At 39.8% G+C, this 13,187-nt stretch overlaps 1 protein-coding gene across 3 annotated transcripts in view; it reads left to right on the forward strand.

Annotated features, from left to right (window-relative positions):
- pcnx2 (pecanex 2) overlaps window positions 1-13,187 on the forward strand; it is a 141,582-nt gene that overhangs the window by 105,374 nt on the left and 23,021 nt on the right. For all 3 annotated transcript variants that reach the window (XM_031902350.1, XM_031902349.1, XM_031902351.1), the window contains 4 exons: window positions 554-683; window positions 4,110-4,168; window positions 7,206-7,421; window positions 12,264-12,517. In XM_031902350.1, coding sequence (XP_031758210.1) covers window positions 554-683; window positions 4,110-4,168; window positions 7,206-7,421; window positions 12,264-12,517 — 659 coding nt within the window. The remainder of the gene's footprint in view (window positions 1-553; window positions 684-4,109; window positions 4,169-7,205; window positions 7,422-12,263; window positions 12,518-13,187) is intronic.

Raw genomic sequence — 13,187 nt, forward strand, 5'->3', positions numbered from 1 at the left:
TAATGGCAGATTCTGTTAATGCCTTTAAGAAGGGCCTAGATGAGTTCTTGAACAATCAGAATATCCAAGGCTATTGTGATACTAATATCTACATTTAGTATTAGTGGTTGTATATATAGTTTATGTATGTGAGTGTACAGATTGGTAGGTGTGGGTTGTGTGCGCTGGGTTTACTTGGATGGGTTGAACTTGATGGACTCTGGTCTTTTTTTACCCTATGTAACTATGTAATTTATATGTGGGGATGTTTCTGCTATTTTAAAGTTGCAATGGGTAAACTATACGCTAACCAAGTAGAAGTAGCATTCTATTAATTAGAGACATGTAAGTAAGAGAATAATTATTGCACTGAAAATCTTCTCTTTTTGGAAACATGCCATACATATTCATGCTTTGGTATATTTGTTAACTTGTATTGTCTTTTACTAAGAGAGATTGCAATTCACACAACAAAAGGTGAATGAAGTTTGTGGAAAGTTTGTGGGAAAATAATTTATAGACAAAATTTCCTTGTTGATGTTAAATGAACCATCTTAACCCATAAACCTTTCAGACTCTGCTATGCTGTTCCTGCAAATCTTTGCCACTTCAATATTTTCTACTCCACTGAGCCCATTTCTAGGCAGTGTCATTTTTATTGCATCATACGTGAGACCAGTTAAATTCTGGGAGAAGAACTACAAGTAAGTATCTTGACAGATCTACCTTTTTTGTAAATAAACTGAATTTTCAGAGGAATGTGGTTTGGATTTCCAAATTAACGTAAAACTATTTTTTCCATTTCCTACAGAGTTTGTATTATTTTCAGTTTTATGTATTAAGTAAATAACATTTATTTTCATTACCATGGTGCTGCCAGCACGGTCGATTCAGCTCGATTCTTTATCATTATCTGAACCAAAAGCTGACAAATAGGGCTTTTTTAGGCTATATGTATCTGTTATGCAGTGGCATTTTTAAGCTATATATCTATTACAGTAGCATAACATGAACAGACTCCTCCCACCACCCAACCCCCGCAAAAATCTTCAGGGGGCCTGCACACAGTCCCCCATAGCCCGGCCACTAGTTTACAGAAGTGGCCCAAGCAGGAGAAGAAATGGCTAGGGCAGACATCATGGTCTGGGCCCCCTGTCTGCCGTGCACCATGTAGTATCTATAGGGTTGATTCACTAAGGCGCGTTAAAATGAGTGCTATTTATAGCATGCGTTTAAATTTTATCGCATCTTGTTTTTCGTGTCTTAACCCACGATTCACTAAGAGTATACGTGCGTTAATTTAGATGCGATGCTGTTTGCGTTATTTAAATTGTGAAGACTATTTCCGTGTGGTATTTGACGCAACGCACACTAATTAACGTGCACGCGCTACTTGTCGTGTGCGCGCTAATTTACACACACACGGTAATTGACGCACGTGGTACCACATAACTAGCACCATTTTGCGCATTTGCGCTGGGAGAGCACGGAAGCTGGTGGTGCGCAATTGACAGAGCAACATCAATTGCACCCAACACATTGGGGATGCCACTTACCCCATAAAACTGCCTTTTCACAGCGTTCCACTTGTTCCAATTTCTGGGGAACGAGATGAAATTCCCAGACACTGAGCGTATGGCATCCAGGACTTGGCCAAGGCACCGTGAAAAGGTAGGCTGTGACACCCCCAAGTAAACCCCTCCAACCCTCTGGAAACTGCCAGTGGCCAAAAAGTGCAGGGAGCACAGCAGTTTCACCATTCCGGGAACTGCACTGCTTCTGCGAGTCAGTGGCTGCAGGAAAGGCTCAAGCAGCTCATACAGGCTGGATATTGCCGTGCTATTGAGCTTGTAGTGCCTGACCACTTCATCCTCGCTTAAGCTCTCTAAAGTGCCCCATTCCCTGAAAAAAGGGAGGCTCTGGAAGGCTCGGGGACTTGATGTTCCTCCTCCAAATCGAGCAAAAACCCCATTGCAAACTCCATCTTGCCTTTTTCCACCAAAAAATGAAAAATGTGGTCTGCACAACGCCTCCCCCAATTAGGCTCTAAAAAACGCACACATTCGCGCGCAAATTAAAGCATTTAACACTTCATGCGCTTTTGTGAATCATGCGTTACTATTCTTTTCATTTGCTAATTAACGCAATGCGTTAAAATTAATTCAGTCGGTTGCACGCTATTTAATGCACGCTATATGCGACTTAATGCATGCGATAATACTTAAGCGAATCTCGTGTTTTTAACACTTATCGCACCTTAGTGAATCAACCCTTATGTATCTATAGTTGTAGCAATTCCCTATATAAAGCACTATGTATCCATTGCTAAAATAAATAAACTTATGCAGCATACATAATTATTTATTATTATTATAAGTTTTCCTCTGTACTTGAAAATGACTCCTTCAGCCTTGTGTAAGGAACTGACATTTGTAGCAAAATGGTTTATAATTCAGTGTAGGTATTTGCTTTATGCCAGTCTAGCCGTTATCTACTTGAAGGCACTTTCTGTATGAGTCTTTCATGACTGACTTTGATGTGTTTCCTTTGAAGTGCTGTTTAAAGCAGGAAGAAAAACAACCATTTCCCTAGAGCAATATATTTCTTAGGATCATGCGCATCTATAAATGATCATATGTGATGTATTGCAATTTTGATCTAACACTTGCTTTTAATGTAAATTATACCTCAACCTCTCTACACTGTGTCTTTTCCTGTTTTTGTGTTGTGCATTTACTGTTTAATGTAGCAGAAAACCCAGGGTCCCAAGAAGTAAATACCTGTCTTGCCATTAAAGGGAACAAACATTATTCATGTTACTGTGGATCAGTTAGAAATGTTTAAATAATTTGAATATACTCAAATTATTTTTCATGCGCTATTACTTTAAAACCTGTACACCAACCAGTGGCTCATGGGCAACATGTTTTGCTTTTGTGTTGCTCCCATTGGCCTCAAAATAGCTGGCTATTTTTACATTTCTGGCATGGGGACAAGTTTTGGAAGCACAGAAACACAGTTTTACTCCAAGTAGAGCCTCCTGTAGGCTAGACGTCCACATGGGGCTACCAAATAGCCAATCACAGTCCTTATTTGGCATCCCCTCATCAACACTTCTTACATCTGAGTGTGGCTCACAAGTGAAAAAGGTTGGGAATCTCTGCTGTATGCCAATTAAGCCCACTTTTCAGTGATCCTCAAAGATTTATTAAGAACACAGTAGAACATACTGCTAAAATCAGATAAAGTGTAGCTCATATTGCCTAGAGTGAGCCTTAAAATTAATTTTCATGAGGCCTCACTGAAACTGACTAGGCGTTAGGATCTAAATGCCTTTAATTATTTTTCCTAACAAATATTTGAAAATGTCCAAACAATTGCAGACATACGGCTGAATCTTATACTTTTAGTTTTGGAATGCCTATCAACTTTTACACTGCTGTTTATTCATCTAAACAGGGACATACCTGCTTTGCCTCATTTAGGGTAACAATTTGTGTAACCTGCAGGATAACATTCATATCCAGGGGCCTCCCTGTATATAAGGAACAGATTTTGTCCCTGTGGCAACAACAGCACTGTGACATACTTAAACATCCCTGGAATCATTTCTATTTGAAATGTAGGTACAGCTATGGGATCCATTATCCGAAAACCCATTATCCAGAAAGATCCAAATTATGAGAAGTCCATCTCCCATAGACTCCATTTTAATCAAATAATTATTTTTTTATAAATTTTTCTTTGTAATAATAACACACCATGTACTTAATCCTAACTATAATATAATTCATCCATTGGACGCAAAACAATCCTATTGGTTTTAATTAATGTTTTAAAAATGTTTTTTAGTAGACTTATGGTATAGAGATAAAAATTATGGAGAGATCCTATATCCGGAAAACCCCAAATCCTGAGCATTCTGGATAACAGGTCCCATACATGTACAATATTTTTGCTACAGCTACAATCTGACTAAAGTCATTTTGCAGATGGCATCACATTAAAATCACCTTAAAATCTGATAAAAACATGGTGGGTATTCAACCTTATATTTTTACTTTAATATTATTTTTCTTTAAATTATATTGGCTGATGACTAAACTGTGTTGTTTCTGATTCATTCACAGCACAAAAAGAGTTGACCATTCAAATACCAGACTGGTGAATCAAATTGAAAAGGATGCAGGTAATTCCAGGGCATGGGTGCACCCTTCCAGACTTATTATAGATGGGATTAAAACGTGTACAATGTTAGGAATGCAGAATTCCTAACACATTTGGGGTAGTATTTGTTAACTAGAGTTGTTGTAGTTTTAGTAAGGTTTTATAGAATGACTTAAAGGAGAAGTCATTTTGGCATTTTACTGCCAATTGATCCGCCACATTAATGCTACCTAGGACAATATATTTATTCTGCAGAAAGCTTTATCATGCCTGAGTAAACAGCTCTAGAAGCTTTTTTTGTTTGCTTAAGACAACAGCTGCAGTTTTAAGTAGCTTTCTGCTACAGCTCTAGCCTTTAGCTCAGAACACACACTCCTAAGAGAGGGGGGAGGCAGGAGAGGGGAGAGAGCTGTGCAGACTCTGGCCCCAGGTATGAAGGATCTTTCTCAGAGAGAAAGTCAGATACTCCAAGAACATGTTCACAAAAAAGGAGACAACAAATCATGTGTTTCTTATGATAGAGGACTCAGTGCAGCGTTTCTGTGAGTGCTTATGGCTGTATTTACATAGACTTTCTGATAAAGCTTACTTAGTTTTTACCTTTCCTTCTCCTTTAATATATTTGACTTTGCAGTGCTGTCTAACTGGCGGCCTGCCAGTAAACCCCCCTCTGTGTGGCCCCCCACCTGTCTGGCTGCTTTGATGGCTTACCTTTGTGTAAGCTTTAAATGGTATCAGTGCTGTGACTACCTGGCCCCCTACATGGTTCTCACCTCAGATTGAAGCTGTAATCCCCTGTGTTGTTCACACCTTTTAATCCCTAAATTGTTCACCCTCTGCAATGTTCATACCTCAGGCTCAGACTGTAATCACCCACATTGTTCACCTGTTCACACCTCAGACTGTAGGTGCAGTAGAAACCCACAAATAAACCCTGCACACTACAAAAAGAACATATACTGAGGTGGTACTGCAATTAAAAGTTTTTTAATATATAGTTATTGTGCAGACTGTAGGAGCAGTGCCAGCACACAGACAGCATAGGGCAGGAAGAGTATGGCACACACAGGCAGTGTAGGGCAGGCAGAGTATGGCATGCATAGACAGGGTAGGGCAGGCAGAGTATGGCACGCACAGACAGGGTAGGGCAGGCAGAGTATGGCACACACTGGCAGGGTAGGGCAGGCAGAGTATGGCACACACAGACAGGGTAGGGCAGACAGAGCATGGCACAAACAGGCAGCATAGGGCAGACAGAGTATGGCACACACATGCTGGGTAGGGCAGGCAACGTATGGCACACACAGGCAGGGTAGGGAAGGCTGAGTATGGCACACAAAGGCAGCATAGGGCAGGCAGAGTATGGCACACACAGGCAGGGTAGGGCAGGCAGAGTATGGCAGGTTTTTGCTGTACTACCGCCATTAATATGGGTATGGTCATGTTATAACATGGGTGTAGTTTCAAGTGGGTGTGGTTTAAAAAAAGGGGAGTGGTAAAAACTGGCTTCCATTATCAGCCCTCCACCATGTAGGATGCAAAAATTCCGGCCCTCAGCACCACAGAAGTTGGACAGCACTGATGTACATGATTTCTGTGTATATATAGGGGACACTACAGTATTTGCTGAATAAAGATCTCTTATCTAGCTTCTGTTCACGAGTGCATCACGTGACATCCCCATATACAAAAAGGTTAAAAAGGTCTGTGTGCTTGGTGAAAAATGTTTAACTTCTGTGTTTATGTGACAAAAAGTCATGTGATTTAAAGGATTTGGTTCAGCAAGGCACATGGATTTGGGCAAATCTGAATCCTGCTAAAAAAGTCAGAATCTTGTCTGAATCCCGAACCATATCCTGAATTTGGTGCATCTCTACTAAATTGCCATTTACCAGAGGATTATTTGTAATGGCCTCTGGCCATGACTTTATCAAGATTGAGACACTTTCCACTGTTACCATTGTTTTTTATACATAGTCTGCTTTAAGCGACAGCAACTTTTGACTCCAGCCAGTATTATAAAGTTCATGACAGACTGGGGACATAATAGTAGCAAAGTAAACCTCTAGTCTTGCCTACAGAAAAAAGTATAATAGCACATTTACCTAAGCAACTGTACTGGGTTTTTTTTCAAACATTTTTTATCTGATTTGAATCAATAAAAGTTGCGTTTTAACAGATGTAGATTGTGTCAACTAACAGGTCAGTGCTGCTAGATTCTTGTCATGGGTCCATTTTGAGATGTATAGTGTATTGTTTGTATTAAAAGCAATAATAAAGATAATAAAAAAAGAATAGTGCATCTAGTGCAAGGTCCAACTACATTGAAGTCACGGACTGGTAATTTTCTGCCTCATATGGAACTATACATATGCTGCACATGGGTTTTACCAAAAAGTATGTTTATAGTAAATTGAATTAACACTGTCCTGTGAGTCAGAATGAAATAATTTGGCATGTATTGGTGATAGTAATGAAAATGTTGTCGAACTGGGAGGGAGCAGGAGAGGGGAGAGAGCTGTGCAGACTCTGGCCTCAGGTATGAAGGATCTTTCTGAGAGAGAAAGTCATATACTCCAAGAACATGTTCACAGAAAAGTAGACAAAAAATCCTGTGTTTCTTATGATATTGTGTTGCTTATGGCTGTATTTACATAGACTTTCTGATAAAGCTTACTTAGTTTTTACCTTTCCTTCTCCTTTAATATATTTGACTTTACAGCACAACTTATACTGGAGAGTAGTAAATATGTAATCTGAAATGTCTAAAAGAAGGTGTTTATATAATCAAGTGGTAAGGGACAGGTTACATTGAGTACACAAAAAGAACATGGAACTTGATAGACTCAAAAGAAGGTCAACTATATTAAAAAAAGGAAAGAATTAATTTAGTAGGCTGGCCACCATGGAGTTTTTCACAATGGGAAAGAAGACTTCATGTACATCAGTGCTGCCTAACTGGTGGCCCGCAACCCCCCTGTGTGTGGCCCCCCACTTTGGTGATAGTAATGAAAATGTTGTCGAACTGCATATTTATGGCAATTTTTTTTTTATGTTAGGCAATGATGACAATAATCTGAACTCTATTTTTTATGAACATCTTACAAGATCACTCCAGAAGTCCTTATGTGGAGATCTGGTCCTAGGAAGATGGGGGAACTATAGTTCTGGGGATTGTTTTATTTTGACATCTGATTATTTAAATGCATTAGTTCATCTAATTGAAATTGGAAATGGCTTTGTCACATTCCAGCTCCGAGGACTCGAGTTTAGAGGTAAGCATAATATTTTGACATACAATAATTTTATTTTAAAAGTTTGCTAAATAACTTCTATGGATAACTATGGAACAGTTTCAGAATCTCTAATTTGGGTTTAGAATAAATATCATTAAATAGTAAGTTTAGTTATATATTCTTTTGTCGCCCGCGGCTATTCTTTTGTTGTGCGGCTATTCTTTTGATGCGGGTGAAAATTTTTGGACGCACAGCAAATTTTTTCATCCGTTTCACGAAACAATCCGCCAATGGCGAAACGCGGAAATTTGCCGTGAATCCATGCTTGGAGAAACATTTCGCCCATCACTACTCAACAGGTATATGTAGAGCCAAGGAACCACATGGTTCCACAAGAAATTCTCTGATCCACTTACCGTATTTTTCGCCATATAAGACGCACTTTTTCTTCCCCAAAACTTGGGGGGAAAAGTTTGTGCGTCTTATACGGCGAATGCTCCTTCCTCTATGTGCCGCGGCTCTCTGCCGCATACTCTCTTTTATAAGGTTGCGCCCGTACGTAATGACGTCACACACACAGGGCGCAACCTTATAAAAGCACAGAAGCCGCTGGGAGCCGCGGCACAGAGGAAGACATCACAGGAGCCGGAGGCCGCTGGGGGGAAATGGAAGGTGCTTGGGGGCCCGGGGGGGGGGAAGCTGAAGTATGCTGTGGGTGCCGTGGGGGAGCTGGAGGATGCTTGGAGGCCCTGGGGGAAGCTGAAGGATACTTGGGGGGGCCCTTGGGGAAGCTGAAGGATACTTGGGGGGGGCCTGGGGGAAGCTGAAGGATACTTGGGGGGGCCTGGGGGAAGCTGAAGGATACTTGGGGGGGGGGCCTGGGGGAAGCTGAAGGATACTTGGGGGGGGCCTGGGGGAAGCTGAAGGATACTTGGGGGGGGGGGCTGGGGGAAACTGAAGGATAGTTGGGGGGGCCCTGGGGGAAGCTGAAGGATACTTGGGGGGGCCCTGAGGGAAGCTGAAGGATACTTGGGGGGGGCCCTGGGGGAAGCCTCATTATGTGCGAGCCCAGAGACAATTAACTTTATACAGTTGATATAAAATATTTTACTACAGTATTTGCTTCAGAATCTTTTTTTTCTAGATTTTTCTCATTTAAAATTGGGTGCGTCTTATATTCCGGAGCGTCTTATAGGGCGAAAAATACGGTATATCCCATTTGGGCACTGAGATCAAAACTGCACAGCTTATTCTAGATGGTTCTGTGCCAGTGCTTTCTTAGGGAAAAAAATGACGAACCTTATTTGTCCTTGCAGCTGCTGATTGGCATTTCAAGACAAAATACAGATCAGCACTACAGGTTGTGGAAAAAAACAAATAACAGAACCTAGAGCAATATTGTTAACACTCAGTACAAATACCAGGGTGTTGAAACCCGATTCTGTGTGTGTCCAGAACCATAGAAAGTCTATACACAGATTTTTCTGTGTGTTTTAAAGTGCTGTAGTAATTATTGCAAAGTTTTATAGTGCTTTCTCTGGGCATTACATGATACAAAACAAGGTGCTATTGTGCTTTTTTCCAAAAATAAAAGTAAGTAAAACAAAGTGCTATAGTGTTTTCTCCAAAAAAACAAAACTCAGCATGTGGCTTCTCTGCTCTCCTGTGGGATTAGCAATTTACAAAATTCCTAATTTGAAAACAGCATATCAGTACCAACTTCAGAGTTCTCTTTTTCTATGTCAGATTTCTGAGCACATATCAAACAGTCACTTTCTCCAGCGTTATGATGCAGGTCATGGTAGTGAACCTTTGCAGTACAAAGAGACGGATTCTGCCGGCATCTCCCTCTCTCATGCGTTTCACCTGTGCATTCACTCACTGCCACAACCGGAAGTGATGTCACACCTGACGCATTTCACTGAGGGCAGCTTCTTCAGAGGTGGCAAGTTTATAATCTACAAGGAAACCTAGGTCCTTCTCTATTATTTCTAATGCAGTCCCACTGTTATGCACATTGCAGGCATCTGCAAGCACTGATAAATTACTTAAAATACGTTCCCCTAAGGTAATTAATTAATTAATAAAATTGGATCCAATACAGAACCTTGTGAGACTGCACTAAGAACTTTATGCAAAGTACAGAATGTGTCATTGAATACCTCTGTCTTTACACAATTCTGTATGAAGTTTTTATCCATTATCTTCTATTACTAAGGTCTTCATGTCAGGTCTTTAATTGATATATGAAAAGTAAACTGGCTAAAGGACGATTTACAGAGTGTTTTTCACTGGTTCATTCACTAATTGGCCATATATTCTAATTTGTGTGCCACAGGATTCTGTATCAGGTTCACTTTAATTCAGTCTGTTATTGAAGGAGAAGGAAAGGCTAATAAAGAGTTAATCTCAAGCTGCAGGCATACCTTCAGTTGTCTCAATAGTGCCCTTAAGTCTCCCCATATTTCTCCCATTCAGATGATCAGAAGCCTCATGAGAAAAAAAACAGTGAGCGCTGTAAAGAAAGTTCCCATAATGCCTTGCTTCTGCACCAAGACCAAGACCGGTGTACATGCTCAGTTTGTAAGACTATGAGGAAGCTTCCTGCTGAATGGCTCAGATCACACATTCCTAAGGGGGGGGAGTTCTTAACATTCTTAACAGAGAGGAGAGAGCTGCGTGTCTCTGGCACAGGAAAATGAAAAGCACAGATTTATGCAGAAGAAATATGTGTCACTCTTGCAGGAGGATCTTGACTAACTTGCATTTTGGCAGCTAAGTCACAGATGACATTCAATATACATAAATATAAGCTTAAGCACTTCATTTGCAAATGCACAATAACCTTAGCTGTAGAAAACAATGCCAGTCACTGGTGGCAATAGCTGAAAGGTCCTTTATTCAAAGTAAAAAATATTCACGGAGCAATAATTCCACCAAATGAACCACAGCGCGCACACACAGACCCATACAAAATCTATATCTACCAATACCTACCAACCCTACCTATCCATACTATATATATACCAAGATTACTACTAATTGTAGATCTTAGTATTACAATAGCCTTAGATATTATGCTTTTTCAAGAAATCATCAGAATCTGTCATCACTCGGAAGGGCATTCCACAACCTTATTGCCCTCACCATAAAAAAACCACCAATGCTGATTCCTCTAATCTCAAGGGGTAGCCTCTGGTGCGCTGATAGTATTTATGGGGAAAAAGAACATCCCCCCACTCTCAAGCACCTTTTTCCAGAGAGAACAACCCCAAACTTGACAGTCTAACTTTATAGTTTAAATCTTTCATCCCCTTTACCAGTTTAGTTGCATGCCTCTGCACTCTCTCCAGCTCATTAATATCCTTTTTAAGGACTGGAGCCCAAAACTGCACTGCATACTCAAGGTGAGGCCTTACCAAAGTCCTATAAATAGGCAAAATTATGTTTTCATCCCTTAAGTTAATGTCATTTTTTATGCAAGACAGTGCTTTAGTAGCCATGGAATGACACAGAGACGGGCAAAGTCGCCCTCTGTCTGAAAATCTTTTTTTCTGATGTTCCAGCAACATATGGGATGACTATGTTGCTTTACCTGCTGTGTTCCTCCCTTCTGTCTGTTGGCCTTGTCTTTTTGCTTATCTTTGATTTAATTTTGATAAAGGCCAAGGCTGGTTACCCACAAGTTTTCAGAGCTCCTTTTAGATGTTTGTATTCCTTCTCTGCCTGGGTAAAGGCGACGGTCCAAAGCTGGACTGATGACTTTTTCCTTCTCAAGGTGTTGCAAGCTGCCTATAACTTTTTTCTTGTAGCTGCTTGTTAGATCCCTCTTAGGTTGTTCATATGTATCTGAATCGTTGGGCAGTGTGAACAGTTTGGTCTGGAAGTCTAATGTATTCAGTACCACTGTACACCTTTCTTTATTCGCTGGCAGGATTGAGACACTTGAGTCCTTGGCAAGTGATGTCAGAGCCCTTTTTCTCCTGCAAACTTAGGTTGGAAGGGGTAACTTTAGCATTAGCTAAGGCTGCTGATACTTTCAACCGGATGTTTTCAGCCTCATCCACTGGTATCTTATTGTTGTAGATGGATAATTCTGTGGCTGTGATGAAGTCTACCACTGGGACATTCTGTGGGGCCACTGCAAAGTTTAGTCCCTTTGCATCCTTACCCTGGCGGTTTCACAACAGTTAACACTTCCAGTCATGTACATTGAAGAATTAACACCTGCATCAATGAGAATCATGGTACCATTGTGACTGGATCATACCTTCTTACACCTGTCAGTTTCAGCCAACACCTAACTGAATAAATCTAATGGAACCATTGTGATTGGATATCTGTGACTGTATTACCTCCAGTTGTTTTAAAATTAATTCTACTAGATACTGTATATAATGACCTGGATGAATGAGAATCTTTATAGACATATTGTTTGAAGTGTGTTGCTTAATTTCACTAATCTGGCTACAGACCAGCTTGTTTAGTCTTTCACGTTTATGTCTCCTTAAAGAATATTGCCTTGCTTTTTGTATTGAAAATAATAAAGATTTTATCTTTTTGTAAGCTGTCTTAAGTGCTGTTTTTCTTGCGAGTTTATGCAAAGTTGTGTGTAACCTCAACTTAAACATTTTCTGTGCATATATCAAATAATCATTAACTATGCATTTCCAATACTTTTCTAATTAATAAACTTATTTATTCATATTTAAAAACAATGTATTAAACCATTTTTAAAAATCTCTACTTATATCTCAAATCAGATTATAATTACATAAGCTATATCTATGTTTAGTAAGAAATTTGACTGAAATGTTATATGTTTTCTAACAAATTGAACTATATTTAATTGAAAAATAAACTTTTGGTTTTTTTTTGAAGGAACATATTGTCAACAAAGAGAAGTTGAAGCCATAACTGAGGGTAATGAGGACAATGAAGACTGTTGCTGCTGCAAGCCTGGACATTTGCCGCATATGTTATCCTGTAATGCAGCATTTAATTTAAGGTGGCTGACTTGGGAAGTTACAAGAACCCGGTTTATTCTGGAAGGCTACAATGTTATTGATAATAACGCAGCAACCATGTTGCAAGTATTTGACCTGCGCAAAGTTCTCATAAAATATTATATTAAGGTAAGAAATAATATTTTTCCTCACGCTTTGTACCATTATTGACTTCCAACCTGCTACCCAGTTGCTAGTACAAATAAAAAAATGTCAATAATTCAAAAATAAAAAAAGAATTGCGCTAAAATGGTCTAAGAATAGTAGTGTCTCTATCGCTCTAGAGAGAATGTAAATCTTAAGTATTTACATAATAAAAAAAATCATTAACTTTTTCTAAGAAAAGTTTTTCTTTTTTAAGAATTGCCAGCTTTCACCCTATTAATAGAGCATTGCCTGCATTCAGCAGCGCTGTTCATAAGGTGTGTTGGGAGCCATGTAGGTGTTATTCAGATGCTCAACTTAGGGGGTTCCAGCACTAGGTGTAGAGCACAGGTAGACCCCAGATGGTTTATTAAATAATAACTAAGGGTTATGCATTTGTGCCCTTTAGTGCTTTACCCGTGTCTCCTGTGTTAATGTAAATGACCCTCTAGTGTCTAAAATTGTACTACAGGCTCTTATAGAATTTAATAGGGCTCATTTATCAACACTGGGCAAATGTTTGCCTTCACTATGTTACCTGCAGCTGGCTAAAAAATGCTCATCACTGGCTGCTTGCCAAAGGTTACTCTCCAAGGCACATTTTTTCATTGTTGGTAAATGAGCCCAAATGGCAACAAACCACATCCTGATAAAT

Source organism: Xenopus tropicalis, chromosome 5 (genome assembly GCF_000004195.4).
Source record: "Xenopus tropicalis strain Nigerian chromosome 5, UCB_Xtro_10.0, whole genome shotgun sequence".
NCBI lineage: Eukaryota > Metazoa > Chordata > Amphibia > Anura > Pipidae > Xenopus > Xenopus tropicalis.